The sequence below is a fragment of the Manis pentadactyla genome, chromosome 8 (genome assembly GCF_030020395.1).
Source record: "Manis pentadactyla isolate mManPen7 chromosome 8, mManPen7.hap1, whole genome shotgun sequence".
NCBI lineage: Eukaryota > Metazoa > Chordata > Mammalia > Pholidota > Manidae > Manis > Manis pentadactyla.
In genome coordinates this window covers 92,969,144-92,986,254 of record NC_080026.1, presented here as the reverse complement: position 1 = coordinate 92,986,254, position 17,111 = coordinate 92,969,144, and the positions used below count along the sequence as shown (strand labels likewise).

Sequence of the window (17,111 nt, the reverse complement as noted above, 5' to 3'; positions counted from 1 at the left end):
TGATGTGGATGTGGAGAAAAAGAAACCCTCCTGCACTGTTGGTGGGAATGTCAAACGGTGCAGCCACTGTGGAAGGCAGTGTGAAGGTTCCTCAGAAAACTAAAAGTAGAAATACCAAAGACCCAGTAATTCTACTTATAGGAATTTATTTGAAGAAAAAAAAATCCCTGATTGGAAAGATATATGCACCCCTATGTTTATCACCACGTTATTTACAATAACCAAGTTATGGAAGCAACCTAAGTGTCCATCAATAGATGAATGGATAAAGAAGATGTGGTATATATACACAGTGGAATATTATTCAGCCAAAAATAAAATCCTGCCATTTGCAATAATATGGATGGAACTAGAGGGTATTGCGCCTAGTGAAATAAGCCAGGCAGAGAAAGACAAATACCATATGATTTCACTTATTTGTGGAATCTAAAACCAAAACAAAACAAAATGACCAAAATAGCAGTAGACTCACAGACACTGAGAAGTGACTGATGGTTACCATGGGGAAGGGGTTGAGGTGGATGAGTGGAGAGAGTGAAGGGCATCAACGGGCCCAATCATAATAATATAAATTGGTCATGGAGAATAGTAGTATGGCATGGAGAATATAGTCAGTGGTTCTGCAAAATCTTCCTATGTTGACAGATAGTAACTGCACTAGTCGGGGTGAGGATTTAATATGTGTGATTGTTGAACTACTGTGTTGTATATTTAAAACCAATACAAGATTGTATATCAATGATACTTCAATAAGAAAAGTATTTTCTCACTTTCTAAATTGGATTACTGGTGCTAAAGGGCCAGTGATCTCTCATAGCCTTGGTCCACAGAGGCCTAGCCCTAACTGGCAAGTGTGCACAGAATGAGTCAGGCCAGAGGAAGGGGCCCAACTGTTAAATGTACTTTGGTCAGAGTTGCTTAATCAGGCAGTGTTGGTGGGTTCACTGTGTGCCCAGGGTGATCCTGCACCTGAAGGAACTTAAAATCCAGTTCAGGAGGTAAAACCTTCATTCATTCATTGCCCCATTCATCCAACAAATAGTTACTGAGCACCTGTGGGCACTATGCTAAGCACTGCATTTGCAGGATGAGCACACATATGCACAGGTAGCAGATTGTGACACATGATACAAGTCTGGTATAAACTGTTGCAAGAGTTTGGATGGGGACCAAAGGTTGTGACATAGGAGGTGGCCTTTGAGCTGGAATAGAGGGCTCAGCAGCTGGAATAGGAGGGTCAGCATGACCCACAGGAGAGGGAATAACTGAGGCCCCTCTTCCTCTCCAGGTGAGCCAAAGTCCAAAGACCTGGCTTCTCCCATCATGCCACCAAAGTGCCATGTGGCCTTGGGAAGCTCATTTAACCTCTCCAAGCCTCAGTTTCCCCATCTACAAAATGCAGATCATTCCATTTCCTCCTCTCCACCCTCCAGCCATCTCCCCCTCTTGTCAGGATGTTGTGAGCATAAATGTTCTTACTCTAAGCTTTACCAGACGCTCCTCGTTGGCCTCTTGGGCTTGTCGCTTGCTGAATTGGTTGCTCTGGCTTGTTGATTCTGCCAACTTTGACACAGGCTGGTGGCCCCATTGCTTCTTCCTCTCAGCTGTTCAAATGACTTTAGCGATTAAATCAGGAGACAGAAATAGCACTGATCCCCGCTTTGCACCTGAGAGGGCCATCACTCCTGCAGCAGAGCGGTTTGGAGAACGCCACCACAGACCCCAGAGCAGTCGCTCGGTGCCAGACTTGGCAGTGACAGGCTGAGAGCTCAGGCAGCACTGGTCTCTGCAGGCCTGGAGTGGCAGGAATTTGCCCTGAGTCTGGGCTGCAGCTGGTCTTTGTGCCATACCCAGCAAGCTTGCGGCAGGGACATCACAGGGAGACCCTCCTGCTCTGTGCAGGCTGCTGGCCTCCATGACTGAAGAATGGAGGGGTCATGCAGTCCAGAGAGAGAAAAGTCCTAGTTCAACCCTTTCTGGAGAAACTGAAGCAGAACCAGTGGTCCCAGTGGCAAGTGGGGAGATGGGGTGACTTAGCTGTTCTGAGCCTCAGCCCCCATCTCTGAAGGGAGGCTGTACTGACAGTTGAAGTTATGATACCCTCAGCCTGGGTCCAGCCCTAGTGGATTGCTCAGTGAAGCCTGCTTTATGCGATTACCTTCTGGGGGCTGAGGGGCCAGTGGAAGGAGACTGATCCTGTCCTTGGCCTGGCCCCTCTGTGCTGTGGGATGAAGCACATGGGCTTTGGAATCAGGAACTATCCTGTCTTCACTTACTGACTTGGTGAACTTTCAAAGAAAAATAGAGCTGGACAGTAGTTAAAGCAGTAAAAACAGATTTTATTCAGGACTGTTGCAATAGGGGGAAAGTGACCTCAGTGTAGAACTAGGCTCAATTCCAAATATACATGGGCAAGGGGGAATTTACAGCCAAGGAGCAGGCTAGGGGGTCTAGACGGAAATTAGCAAAAGGGAATCATCAGCGGTGGGGGCATTCTAGCTAAACTGACCTCATAGGATTCCTTCTGAAGGCAGAGAGTGATCAGACATCACGTGGGAGGGGGTGTAGGATGCGGAACCCAATTAGATATTGAGAGTGGAGGATTCTGGCTAAACCAATTTAGCAAGATTCTTTCTAAAATTTGACAATGAGGGATGAACACAAGCACAAAAGTCATGCCTTGTTAAAAAGTTTAGGGGAGGCAGAGAGGAGTTAAAGAATCTTTGTCAGTACTGAGAATCTGAGGCTCAATTTCCTTATATGCAAAATGGGTCAGTGTGAGGAACCATCTAGCATAGCGCCTCAGATACTGGTTCCCAGAAGCAGCCTCCTTTGCTGGGCCCCTTTAGACAAACCTCCCTGGGCCTTGGTTTCCTTCTGTGTTACATGGGGTTATAATATGCTGTGAAATGACCTACCTCTTAAAAGCCCAGTGCAAAGGGGCTTTCTTGTCTGGGCAGTGGGGCAGAGGGGATGGTGTCTGGCCCACCCACCCGCACTGCTGGCTCTGCTGTTGTCTGTGGCCATTACAAAGCTGTTGCTAATGTGAAGAAGGTAAAGGTTCCACGTCATGACCCCTTTTCTTCGCAGGCATTATTTGAAGGGAAAAGGGGGGCCCAGCTCACAGGAAGAGAGCCAAGAGTGACTGTGGGCAGCCCCTTTCTTCCGTCCCCATTCCAGCAGTGCCCCCACCCAGTAAGGGGTAGATGGGGCAGGCTCTGCAGCTGTGTGATGTGACATTAGCATGTGAATGAGCTCTGTGGAAAGCAGGTGGGTGGTAACTAATAGCTGTGGATCTTGCTTCTCTTGCCTCCCTGGAGAATGCTCCATAGCTGCATCCTGAAAAGCGGCCTTGTCTCTGCTTCCTATTGTGCCTGAACCTCCAAGCTTGCCTTGGGCGCTGGGTCTCCCCACTGCCTCCCGCACTTTCCCGTCCTCTCACTCTGTCATGTAGGTTCCTGCCTGCCACGTAGGTAATGACCAGCCCCACTCAATGCCCTATTTCCAGTCTTCTTGCTAAGGACCCAGCTCCCAGCCACTACCTACCCTAGTAATGCCCTCCCAGCTGCCCACAATTTCTTTTTGTGCCCAGATGTATATGTGCCAGATATGGTTTGGCCCTGGGGATTCAGGGACAAAGAAAAGACTCTTCCCTCAGGACCTTAGAGTTTGCTGTGCCCCCAGGGCTTGCAAGGCCTTGGAGTAGATAGGCCACTGAGCTAACAGGCAGAGCTGGGCCTCCAGGGAGCTCAGAGCCAGGTCACTCCAAGGTGCTAATAAGCGAGGGCAAACTCCAGGGAGGGGATCTGGCTGCCTCTTCACCAGGCCCTGGGATGCCTGCACATCTATGTTCTAAACAAGCCTCTATCTCAGCATCAGCCTGGCTACCTCATGGCTGGATGATCTGGGTCAAAGTTCCTTCTGCCCACTGTGCCTCAGTTTCCTTACTTCCTCCCAGCTGTGAGGTCTCTGTCATGATCTTTACAGACCCTGGCAAGCAACCCATGTAAATGAGTACCTCGAGGGACCTTCCAGTTGGTTCTCTCAGCCCTCAGCAGAGGTCCCATGTAGGGCTTCTAACCTGTGAGTGGTGTTAAGAGGCTCAGGGAACTGTAGAGCTTTCAGGAAAAATCTGAGGCTCAACACCTCTTCCCTTCCCACATGATCTTACATCCGGGTTATTTCTGTGGTGAACTCCGACTGAGACTCTGCTGGCCAAACTGCCAGTGGCTGGCATCTGCACGCTCAGAAGCTGTAGGGTTTGTCTTCAGATTGGGGCGGTGCTCGGCTGGTGTGTTGGTGCAGGCACCGGAGCAAGGGGTCCTACACTTACAGCGCTAGCATACTGCATGCAGTCGTCTCATCCAGTTCTCACGGTCTCTCTGCAAGGTGGACAGAATGACCCCCATTTCACCAGTGAGAAAGTTGAGGCTCAGAGATCCTGCCTAGGGCAACACAGTCAGTCATGGAACAGCGAGTCTTATCTTTCTGACTCCAAAGCTTTGTTTGGTGTCTTAACCTGCCCCCCTTCCGCACAATATCAAATGAAGTGAAGGATCTGGGAGCATTCACCTGAAGAACGGACTGGGCTCCATGTTTCACAAGTTTTATCAAGGACAAGAAGGGACAGATTCTGGAACCAATCTGAGAAGATCTCCAAGAAGTTCTTTCTCTCAGGGTAGGTCCACAAGGGAAAGCCTGTCGTGAGACTCCAAGATTCTGTGACTTCTGACCTGTGCGCCTGGCTCCTCATGGAGGTGGAGTCCCTGGGCTGCGGAAGGGAGCTGTTCCTGGCTGAGTGGCCCCACATTGCTGTCAGCATCCTGGTCAAGATCCCCAGGAGCTCTGCAGGAAAACTGTTTTCTGTCTCCTATTACTAAGGGACCTTTGGAGGGTTCTCATGGTTGGGGAGGGGGAAGGAAGATGGTGGAGGTAGTGGAGGGAGCTGGCCTGAAGACCATAGACTGTGGAGCCAACTGGCCTGGCTTCATATCCTGGTTCCAGCACTTCCTAGCTGTGTGACTATGGGCACTTTACCAAACCTCTCTGCACTTCATTTTCCTCATCTATAAAAGGGAGGTAATAGTACTTAAACAAAAACCACCACTGACCACAAAACTTGACCCAAAGCAGAGATCCTGAAGGCCCTAATCCGTGCAAATTTAGGCTGTGCTGAGAACACCTTGGGCTGATAGCCTTGGGGAGAAGAGGCTCCTGGGAACTCCCATCCCCACCTAACCCAGCTGAGCATGGACATTGTGGAGGTCACTGTGAATCAGCAGGTGGCAAGCCAGGGCCCCAACTCACCTCTTAAAGTGTGCCTTTGCATGTCGAGTCTTCTCTATAAAGTGGGCAGAGGGGCACCTGTGCTTCTGTCCTCCCATGGCTATGGAGGGATCAAATATGGAAATGATTAATAAACTTGAGTGACTTGCACGTCTAAGGAACTGTACTTAGTTAGTGACCTACCCTTCCCATCTCCCAGAAGAGCTAGGGGGTAGTTTCATCCCTTTACCAAGTCCAGAGGGAAGGAGAGTCTGTCTTCAGAGGATTCAGTTGTGGGCACCCTTGCCAAAGGGTAGCCAGCAGAGCCCAGTGTGGGCTCTCTCACCCCCTTCCTAGGCACTGGAGCCCTGGGCACTGCCGGCCCGTCACCGCAGAGCTCTCAGGCATGGGAAGAGAAGGATGTTGCAGTACCCTTGCTGAAGACCTGGGGTGTGTCAGCCTGGAGGTGCAGGTGGGCATGTCCAGGCAGCCTACCTTTTTCGAAAGGGCTGGGGAAGCAGGGTGACTGGAGCTCCAAGTAGACTCAACAGGAGTTCTAGAGTGCAGTTAGATGAAGTGCATACACATATCCTTAGACCACTGATCCTGCTCCTAGGCTTTCCTCCAAAGACATTGTCACACCAACCTTTAAGGACAGAAGACAGCCACCTATGTGCCCATCCCAGCACTGGCACAGTAGAGAAGTAGAGTGTGGTGGGGACACAGGTTGGTGGTCTAGGCAAACAGATGAGACATACACAGGCCTTATGGGTGGATTGCAAAAAGTGGTTTAGTCGCTAGCACCTTTAGTACAGGCACCAGTACCCTTCCCACTGGAGGGAACCAGGACTTCCTGACAGCTGATTCTCAGGCTGGGGCAGCAAAACGTCAAGATGAGCCTTACTAGAAAGTAAGGAATTGCATCCAAAGTGCAGTCAGGATTCTCTGGAGCCAGACTGAAAGGGCTCCCACTGGCCAAATCTGGGGTGATTTGACCAGCAAAATAAATATAATAAGGAATAGTAAACCACTAGAAATACAGGAGTCCACATTGATAATAAGTAGATAAATGGCAGTGAAGGGGAGGTTCTTGCTTAGAGTAAAATGCTGAGCAACTGTCAGAGTCGGTAAACATAATTTTGCAGCCATTGTCAAGATCAGATCAGGCAAGAATCAGCAGCAAATGTTAAATCTAGGGGTGATAGATGCTTGATTTTGAGGAGGAGCAGGATATTTGACGTGCCCTTAAAATGTGTCCCCACAGACTCCTTGTTAGTTGCAAGGGCAAGGGAGGGAAAAACAGACAAGCTCAACAGTAATTATACAGTGGAGAAATCAGGTAACACTTGGGCTGGGTGATGAACATTAACATCTCTTAGGAGGGACAGATGGACACATGTGTCTCCAATGTGATAAGAAGCTCATGCCGCCTTGGTGGTCTTTCAGCTGAGGATGTGTATCCCAATCTGATCACCAGGAACACCAAACTCAAAATGACGAACTCTGTATTAAAAAGGCAGGGCTGATAGTCGTGATATGCTTCCAAAATGTCAATGTCATGTAAGACAAAGGAGCCCAAGAAGATATAACAACTAAATGCAATACCTGACCCTATGCTGGATCCTGTATTAGAGCAAGGAAAAGCTGGAAAGGACGTTATCAGGTGATCTGAGAAAACAAATATGGGCCATGTTAGATAAGTGTTCTATCAATTAAGTTTACAAAATCTCTAGCTGCGGTTATGTAAGAGAATGTCCCTATTAGGAAATACACAATGAAGTAGGGATAAAGGGCTATGATGTATGTGTATTGCCTTCAGATAATTCAGAAAAAGGTGTGTGTGTGTATAGAGAGAGTGTGCATGCAGAAATGATAAATAAGGTTAAATGTTAGTCAAAGGTATATGGCATATTCTTTTTATCTTTGTAACTATAAATTCGAGGTCATTTCCAAATGAAAAGGTAAAAACAAAAGAATACCTTGAGAAAATAATATTCAAAATGTTCCAAATAAAAAATTCTTATACTGAAGGTCTAAAGCCAGACACATCCTAGATGTTTCCACTGATAATCAGTTCAGAAACAGGCCATATTAATCAGTGAGAAAAATCAGAAAGTGTAAACTGCAAAGAGGCACAGGGAGTTCTTGAAATGTTTTATAGCTTGATCTAAATGGCAATTCACATGAATGTATACATATATTTACAACTACCTGCACTTTAAGCATTTTACTGTATCTATATCAAAAAAAATTTTAGTGGAGCTTAGTGAAAAAGTACAGAAATAGAATGAGAGCTATAGCACAATACCATTGACTTAAGTGAAAAATATGTGAAAATGTGCCAATGTGGTCCAAAATTAAAACAAACACAAAACAAAAAACTCTTAACTCTGCCCAATGTGCAGCGCCCGAGAGAGGCAGGCACTGCCTGTTGCCATTACCAATGGACTCAGAGGCCTGAGGCCCTGGCCCTGTCCTGGGCTGGGGTGGGAGGTCAGACGGGATGTGGGCTGCTCACAGAGTTGGAGCAGGGCAGAGCAAATGCAGCCTGAACCTGTGTCTGGGCTTGCGTTCAGAGCCTCCCAGCCCTGGGCCATATGTCAGCATTGGCTCCTGGCTCTCCACTGCCTCCTGTGTCCAGCCACTGTTTTGAGTGCTTTGTATTAACTCCTCTGATCCTTACAACAGCCCCGTGGGATAGGTGTTATATACCTCCCATTTTATAGATGAGGAAACTAAGTCACAGAAAGCATGATTAATTTGCCCAAGGATACAGCTAGGAGATGGCACAGCTGGGATTTGAACCCAATGTTCTAGATTAGTCTATAAACCACAATATGCATCCTAAGTAGACCCTTCCCTATACAGTGGTCAAAAGTGGGGAACAAACATTAGGTTATCAACAAACATTAGGCTCCCTGGGCCCAGATGGGAGGGCCTGACTCTCTGGGCTGAGAGGTCCCATAGTTCTTGGTGTTCCAAACTAACCAGCATCTGGACCTGGAAGCTTCTAGATGTCACTGATACAATCTTCCAGTGCCTTCCCTCCCTATGCTCTCTGTCTGGCATCCTACCCCCGACTCTTTTGCCGCTACTACTGTCCAGCCCCAAGTGCCCCTCCCCCTTTATTCAAGTCCTGTCTATCCTTCAAGCCAGAACTCAGCCTCCACCCCTGTGCCCAGCCTGGCCACTCCCTCCCTGAACTTCTGCAGTCTTTTTGGAAACATGGATTCCAGCTTGGGCTCAACTTGTAGCCTCAGGCAAGTTACTTCCCTGGGCCTCAGGTTCCTTTAATAATGGAATCTTAACACCCATTGAGTACGATGTGGAGTACATATATTTCCCTCATTCATCCTCAAAGAACCCTGCAAGTTATGTACTATTATTATTACTCTGGTAGGAAGTTTACTGATTTGCTTTAGGTACACAGCTGTTACATGGCTGATCTGGGACTTGACCTAAGACTGAGTGATCCTGCAGGTTAGGTGTGAGGAACTGCCAGGTGTCACCAGTTGTTAGTTAATATAGCTGCTGCCTTGTTACAGTCCTTTTTTTTTTTTTTAATTGAGGTAGAAGTCACATAATGTGAAATGAACCATTTAAAAATGTACAGTTCAATGGCACTTAGTACGTTCACAGTATTCTGCAACCATCACCTCTACTTAGTTCCAAAATACTTTGGTCACCCCAAAGGAGACCCTGTTATCCATTAAGCAGTCATTAATCCCCATCGCCAGCACTTGGTGACCACTGATCTACTTTTTGTCTCCATGGATTTGCCTATTCTGGACATTTCATCTACAGACATATCTTGGAGATACCGTTGGTTCAGCTCCAGACCACTACAATAAAGCAAGTCTCACAATAAAGCAAGTCAAATGAATTTTTTGGTTTCCCAGTGCATATGCAAGTTATGTTTACACTATACTGTAGTCTAGTAAGTGTGCAACAGCATTATGTTGAAAAACAATATAAATGCCTTAATTAAAAAATACTTAATTGCTATGCTCACTTTGGCAGCACAGATACTAAAATTGGAATGATACAGAGAAGATTAGCATGGCTCCTGCACAAGGATGACATGCAACTTTGTGACGCATTCCATGTTTAAAAATATAAAATTTATTGCTAAAAATTACCATCATCTGAGCTTTCATTGAGTCATAATCACTGATCACAGATCACCATAACAAATTTAATAATAAGCAAGTTGGAAATGTAAGGATTACCAAAACGTGACCGACATGAAGTGAGCAAATGCTGTTAGAAAAATGGTGCCAGTAGACTTGTTCAATGCAGAGTTGCCACAAGTCTTTAATTTGTAAAAAATGCAGTATGTGTAAAATGAATAAATAAGGTATGCCTGTAAATGGAATCATACAAGTGACATTTTGTATCCGGCTACTTTCATTCAGCATAATGTTTTTGAGTTTCATCCGAGTTGTAGCATGTGTTGCTACTTCATTCCTTTTTGCGGCTGAATAATATTCCATTGTTTGGCTATGCCACATTTTGTTTATCCATTATTCTATTAATGGACACTTGGCTATTGTGAATGGAGCTGCTGTGAACATTTGTGCACAGTATTTATTTGAGTACCTGTTTTCAGTTCTTTCATTTCTATCCAGGAGTGGAATTACTGGGATAAATGGAAATCCTTATGTTTAATTTTATTTTGGTGGTGCTTTCCTGCATGTGTTATGATGCCCTGGTGCGCCCAAGGGTCCCTCACAAAGAGCTGGGCACCAGCAGCTGAGCTCCATATGCAGTGGGTGATGGAGAGTTTCTCCCCATCAGTGTCAATCTCTTTTTGTTCCCTCATCCTTCTTCACCTCCTTATCCCCCTGGCTCCCTTAACCTGTCCTCTCTCCCCTACAGATGTGCCAGTGGAGAAGCTGGCTGCCATGCCCGCCTTGCGCAGCATCAACCTCCGCTTCAACCCACTGAACGCCGAGGTGCGCGTCATCGCCCCACCCCTCATCAAGTTTGACATGCTCATGTCCCCGGAGGGGGCACGGGCCCCTCCACCTTAGGTCTCCCTCCTCATGCCCACCCAGCAAGGGACAGAGGCCACCTGGCCTGGCACCCTGAAGGGAGGGAGGGAGTCCCAGAGGCTCATGAGAGGTTAAGCTTGGGGGGTCGGGGATGGGTGGGCCAAATAGCACATGGTGGGAGGGGGCGCAGCTGGTCCAGGATAGATAGCTCAGAACAGTGGTGGGCCCTGGAGTGCCCCAGAGGGAGGAGGTGAGTGGGCACTGGAGCCGAGACTCACAGCTTCTGTGCGAAGTTAGGCAGACTCCCACCCTCTCAGAGCCTTATTATTTATTTGGGAAAAGGGGCAGTGGCGGGGGCCTTCACCTCCTTTGGGCTCCTTGAGGCTTTTCAGGCAACCCATGCCTCCAAGTTACCTTCAGATCATTTGGCACCTTCTGAGCCCACAGATGAGCATCACTGAGCATTTTCTGGGCCCCTGTGATTCTGAGTCCTTGTTACCAGTTCTGAGAGCCAGTAGCTGCCCTGAGAGGAATAGAAGACAATCTCCATCTATTTATTGCCAGATGAGACCCTTAGTTCCCAGTCCTCGCCTTGTGGGTCTCTGGATTGGTGGGAGCCTGAACCGGGAGTCGTGGGAAGGCTGTGGAGAGAGCATGGCCGATGCTCAGTAGGGCTGAGAACGTGTATATAGGAACCTAAGGCCTATTGGGCCAGGAGACCAGGGAGCAAATCAGGCTGGCTTGTCCTCGCTCACGATCAAGAAATCGAGTAGGAAATTGAGTGTTCCTTGGGACTGACCAGCTGTGCCTGGAATCACCCTTTAAGCTGCAGAAGAGGCGGCCTAGAGAGAAACAAAGCCATCTGTGCCTGTGGCTCTGGTCCAAGGTAATTAGATGGCCGTCCTCACCACACCCTCCCTTTGGCAGCAGCCTGGCTGCCTTGTCATTGCTCCTCCTTGGGGCCGAAGACACTATGGACCATTGGATTTGTGGCCAGTCAGCTCCCAGGCAACCTTCCAAAGCCCTGGTGTCCTAGTCATCTCTAGGCCTTCAACCTGGGGTCTAGAATTTGGCCAGTCGGTAGGATGGCCAACCAATCCTGTTTGCCCAGTACTGACAGGTTTCCTGGGACAAGGGACTTTCAGTGCTAACACTGGGACAGTACCCAGCAAACAGGGGCAGCTGGTCCCCCTACCAGGAGAGAGCCTGAGGCTCTTGCTTTCTGATGACATCTGTGGCTTAGAGAGCCCCCGACCTCCTGATCTCCCAGGTATCTACCTCCCACCTTCTCATCTGTGGAGCAGGCAGGCTCAGAGCCCACAGCCCACCTGGTCTGGCCCTTTGTCTTCATCTCTGGGAGACACTGAGGCTCCAGGACTTGCGACACGCATGACCACCCAAATCCTATGTGCACGGACAAGTAGCCACTCTTCCACTGCTAGGGTTAGGCTGTTCAGAGCTCAGACCACGGCTCAGAGCAGTAACCCTTTCTCAGAGTGCTGCCGTCCCCTTTCCCCCTCCCCAGCCCTGGGCCTGTCCCAGCCCAGGCCTCCCATCTCTTGGAAAGTTGCTGACAGGTTGGGTCACTGGTGGCCCATCACTGAGCATTCAGTGTCCCAAGAGATGATTTGTTTGCTCTGCTCGTCTTACAGGCCTGGTTGGCCAAGCTCTGGGAAAGGAGTTTTTGGGGTGAGGAGGTCTGTACAGGATTTCCAGAGCTATGGAGTTCAGCTGTAGACATTTGGGACAAGTGGGGGCTACAGTCTAGCTCAGGACTGGCCCTGTACACCCTCTCTGCTGGAGTGAGGTCTCTCCTGGTCAAAGAAGAGGTGTGCTTTTCTGACATGTACATAGGCATTTTATGGCCAGAGCCTCACAACCTGAAGTGTGGTCTGTGGACCAGAAGCATCAGCATATGGGGGAGCTTATTAGAAATGCGGAGTCCCAGGCCCCACCCCAGCCCTCCTGAATCAGAACCTGCATTTCAACATGATCCCCAGGTGATTCCTACAAGCACTTTACCATTTGAGAACCAAGGGCCTAGGGGTGACCCTAGGGATGTCCTCAGAGTGGAGAGTGAAGATTCTCTTGCCCCCTGCTACTTACAGGGCTCCGAGTCTGTGCTCATCCCTCTCTGTAAACCAGCCCCAGGACACCCTGGGCCTCTTAGAGCCTTTCAGAGTCTACACGACTCTCCAGTGAAAGGGGTGACCCAGAATCACCCAGGAATGAAGGTTGGATTTGCCTGGTCCTCTGGACACTGCCTTTCGGGTGAACCTCCATCTGCCAAGCTCCTGCTTCCCCAGATCCTCACCTCTGGCCCTTTGAAGGGGTTTTTTCAGGAAGCTGTTTTCTACTCTGCTGGGAGAGTTTGCCCTTGCCTGCCTAGGAAAGCCTGGGCAGTCAGAGAAGCCCCCAGATCAGAGCCCACAGTGTGAATGAGCCCTTAGCCTCAGTTGCAATAAAGAATGCATTGGTTTCACTTGCCTGGTTGATGTTGGACTCATTCCCTGACTCCCACACAGACTGGATGTCAAACCCAACCACCTCTGAAGTGGAGGGGCTGCTTCTCTTGCAGAAAGCTTGTGATAAAGCTAGAGTGGCGTGATACTCAGAATATTTGCAGATGGGCACAGGCTCAGCCAAGCAAAATTGATGCATGCCCTCCAGCTGCACTGCTGGAGAGCAACCAAACATCAGCCCACAGGGAGCCCTGTATGCCTGGTAAAGGATGAAGGGACCCATTCCCCCACTTTTCCCCCTGCTGATACCAGGAATTACACCTTTAGCAATTCACTGGGGGGGTCATGTGGTTCTCAAAGGGATCTGTGCACCAGCAGCAGCCCAGGGAACCGGTTGGACATGAAAATTCTGGGCCCTCCCTCATCTACAGAATCAGACACAGGGTGGGGCCCAGGATGCTAACGCAGGCCTTTCAAGGTGTTCTGATGCATACTCACATTGAAGACCCACTACTGGGTTCAAGGCTAAGGTCAGTTTTTGTTTTATTTAGTCTTTGAGTTTGTCTTGCGTTTTAGGCCAGACACTTCATTATTTTTATTTTACAAACACATAGCTTAGTGGGTACCAGGCAGTGGCTAAATATGTTACAGACATTAATTTATCTAATCCCCATAACAGCTCTAGCTAGCTCTGTGAGCTGGACAAATCCCTTTCCTCTCCCGGCAGGTTGCCTTTATGTAAAGTGGAGGGCTGCTCCGGGAGGTCGCCAAGCTCCTGGCCTGGGAGCCCTGCTGTAACTTTCCCCTGTGGATTAGCCTGCACTCAGGCTGCTGCCCATCCCAGCCCCAAAGGTCAGACAGAGGACTCTTTTCTTGTCAAAGGCTAGCGCACCAAAAATATCCCCAGATCCATCCGTTGGTCAAACTAAGCTCGTGACTCTTCTTGCAGGATAGGAGGGCTCTCCAACTTGCTGGAGCTTGACTAGTGTGTCATCATGTGGGAGAGAGTCGTGGTCGTTGGGCGATTCTTGAATCTGGCTTCAGGTGGGGCTTACAGGGCAGGCAAGGACACCTTGACTGGGACTGGGTAAAGTCATGACAGAGGTTAGGAGCGGTGACACAACAATCGGGCATTTTGAGGCAAGGGGTCCAAGGAGTCTTAAGGTGTAAACTCTGCGTGGTAATGCTATTTACTGATTGTTGAGCAGTCAAATGATTCTTCAGGAAGCTCTTGGAATGAAGAATAAAGTTATTTACAACTTATACTTCCTGGGCAAGTTTCCTGGGATCGTGCTGTTATGTTGAAGAAGACAGTGGAATAATAAGGTCTTCTTAATGCAGACAATAAGCTATGTGGGGCTAGAGGTTTTTATTATTGAGATAAAACTGACATATAACATTGTATTAGCTTCATGTATATAACATCATGATTTGATATATGTGTATATTGTGACATGATTGCCCCAATAATCTAGCTAACATCCATCACCACATGTAGAGGGTTTTGATTCTCAATCTCCCCAAAATACTGTGTTGGACCTTAGAGCCCTGCTTTGGAGCTGCCCTTTACGTGAGACGTGCCTGTCCCTTTATAGAAAGCCAGCTCTGGGGCAGGGAGCAGTTCCTGGAAGGGTAAACTTTGGCAGCTGCCAGGAGCTGAACAGGGCCCTGGGAGAGGTGCCAAGGCCATGAAGGGCAGGCCTGGGAGACGATGTGACTCGGGGGCACTGGGTGGGACATGGGCTGGATGGGCACAGGAGCGGCCAGGCCACGCTATGGACTTGTGTCTCAGGGCCAGGTGGGCCAGACCCATCCCTCAGAAAAGGGACACTGGCCCAGCTGCTTTAGCTCCAAGCAGGAGCACTCACTGAGCGCCTCCTGTTTGTCAGCACTGGGCAGTTTTCTCATTTGATGTTAGCAGCACCCTCTCAGTGCCCACTCTCCAGATGAGGGCACAGGCTTAGTTTGGGTTAGCATGTGAGTAGGAAGGAGGAGAGCAGAGCTGGGATATGAACTGTAGGCTGGTTTTTGGGGGAGAAGCAGCTGCTTTCTCCTGCTCACACATTTCTCCGCCCCTCACAATCCTATGGGGAGGCCTCTCTGAGCCTTGCTTTCCTCATCTATAAAATGGGTGCTAACACTGATTTCCCTAGTGCCATAGGGATTAACAGCAGATGATGTAGGTCAGTAACCTTGGGTGAGCAGCATTATGCCCATTTCATACACCTGAGAGCTTCCTCTCCCGTTTGTTTTCGCCTGCCCCTGCGTGGGCACAGCCCTCAGCTTCCAGACAAGACCTCACCTCCCAGGCCACTGCAGAGCACTTGTCACGCATTCCTGGAGCATGCATGGGCGATTCACTCCCATGAGGAATGAGCAGATTTCCAGCTCACACTCACCCCATCTTCACATTTCAGCAATCTAGGAAGCTCCGTCTCAGGCCTCTGAGGACGAGTAATGACTTGGGATGATGAGCATTCAAAGCCTTGGCTAGCAGCCAGCTGAGGCTCTGCTCCTGTGTTTGTGTACATCCCAATTCTTACAGCCAAGGGACCCAGGCACCCTCTTTCCTGTAGACAGGAAACACTGAAATCAGGATGTCTTCAAGGGTGGAGACTGCTGGACTGCCATGTTGCACACTCCAGTGGCTGTCATTCACAGTGTGTTCCAGGCACCAGTTACATAGAAAAGTGGGAATGGGCCCTTGAAGTTGTGCAAGAATGGAGCTGGATCTCCAGACTGCCCACCAGAGTCAATCACTGGGGTGTTTTAAGATGCAGATTCCCAGGCCCACTTGTGCCCCAATAAACCAAACTTGAAGCAGGGCTCACACCTCTGCACCTTAAGTCTATTTTCCTCCTTCACAGCACCCAGAGGATCCTTTTAAATTCTCAGTCACTTGTCTGCCCCGAGTTCTGCAGTGGCTGCCCATTGCACTTCAACCTATAAACCAAGTCCTTACAACGGCACTCAAGGCCCAACATCTTCCCTCTCATTTCTCTGATGTGCTTCCTGCTCCTTCACTGTGCTCAGGGTACACCAGTTGCAGCTGTTCTCAGCCCTCTGCCTCAGGTGGGCTCAGGCCTCAGGGCCTTCGCGTCCCACCAGGAAGTCTGCTTCCCAAGGAGTGGCAGGGCGTAGGAAGTCCTCCTCACTTTGGTCTTCCCGTCCTTCACCAGCCATGCTGTTATGGCTGGGGCTTTTCCCAAGTGGAGTGGCCGGTAACATGCATGACCTGAGAGAGCATGGCATCCCCCCAGTGCCCCACTAGCCTGCCACTGTGCCTGAGGTCCCATGGGTGTGACAGCATTGCTTTTGTTTAAGCGCTCCCTGTGTGATCTTATTCCAACCCCCAAGGACTGTAAAAGGTTTTCCCACAGACAAAGCTGAGCAGTTAGACCAGGCTACTCAAAGTGGCCCTCAGGTGAGGTGAGCAGCATCAAAAGCCCCTGGCAGCATGTTAGACCTGCAGAGGCTAGGTCCCTCCCCAGACCTGCACCAGAGTCTGCATTTCAGCAAGACCCCCAGTGATCTGTGGGCACGGTAAAGTTTGAGAAGCCTAGCTTTCAATGACTTTGAGATCCCCTCCCACCTCAAAGTCCCTGTGGCAGGTGCCATAGCGTAACATTCAGAAGTTAAAAACGAATCTTATAGGTACAGGATAAATGTGTCAAAGATTTTATTCAACTCATGAATTAATGAGGGAACCACTAAGATGGTAAAGCTGGCTCCAGAGCATCTGAGGAACTGGAGTTTACATAGTCCTTAAAAAAATGTTGGAAGAAGATTGATACTATACACAACACTGTCAATAGTCAGCTTTGGGGTTGGCTTCTCTTCTACTGGACACAAATCCACAAGTTAACATCTAACTTCTCAAAGTCTATGCCTTCAATGGCAACTAATGAAACCATAGCAGTACACACTTGTGGGCCAGCCTGTTAGCACTCCATGCATGCTCTTAGCATCTTGGCCTCATATCTAGGTTCTGGGTAATATTTCCTAAGAGCAGATTGCCCTGGGAGGCTGTTAATATTCCTGGGACCAAGAGGATCACCTGCTGCGTGTCTCTGTTAAATGACTGGAACCACCCGAAGCTTGAGGAAAAGGAATGACCCAGAGCTGTGAAGAGAGAATAGAGGAGGTTGAAAAGCAGCTAAAATAAAAATATGTACTGGCGCTTAGCACGTGTCTGTGGGTACGCCAAGTACTTTCCATTTCTTTTATCATTTCATCCCCATAACAACATGACATAGCTACTATTTGTACTTCAGTTTTATAGATGAAGACCCTGGGGATAGGGAAGACAGAGAACCCAGCCAAGACATTAGTTGGTGGAACAACTGGGATTCAAATGCAGGACTTTGATGGGAGTCCATGTCTCTTAGAA

General features: G+C 48.8%; 1 protein-coding gene and 1 non-coding gene across 3 annotated transcripts in view; both read left to right on the top strand.

The window, feature by feature from the left end:
* LRRC20 (leucine rich repeat containing 20) overlaps positions 1–12,741 on the top strand; it is an 82,897-nt gene extending 70,156 nt beyond the window's left edge. For both annotated transcript variants that reach the window (XM_057505938.1, XM_036928727.2), the window contains exon 5: positions 10,144–12,741. In XM_057505938.1, the coding sequence (XP_057361921.1) occupies positions 10,144–10,298 (155 nt within the window). In that variant the 3' untranslated portion in view covers positions 10,299–12,741. The remainder of the gene's footprint in view (positions 1–10,143) is intronic.
* Positions 9,270–9,376, top strand: LOC118933914 (U6 spliceosomal RNA). Its single transcript, XR_005033282.1, has one exon. It is a non-coding gene; the product is annotated as a U6 spliceosomal RNA (small nuclear RNA).
* Positions 12,742–17,111: the final 4,370 nt, after the last annotated feature.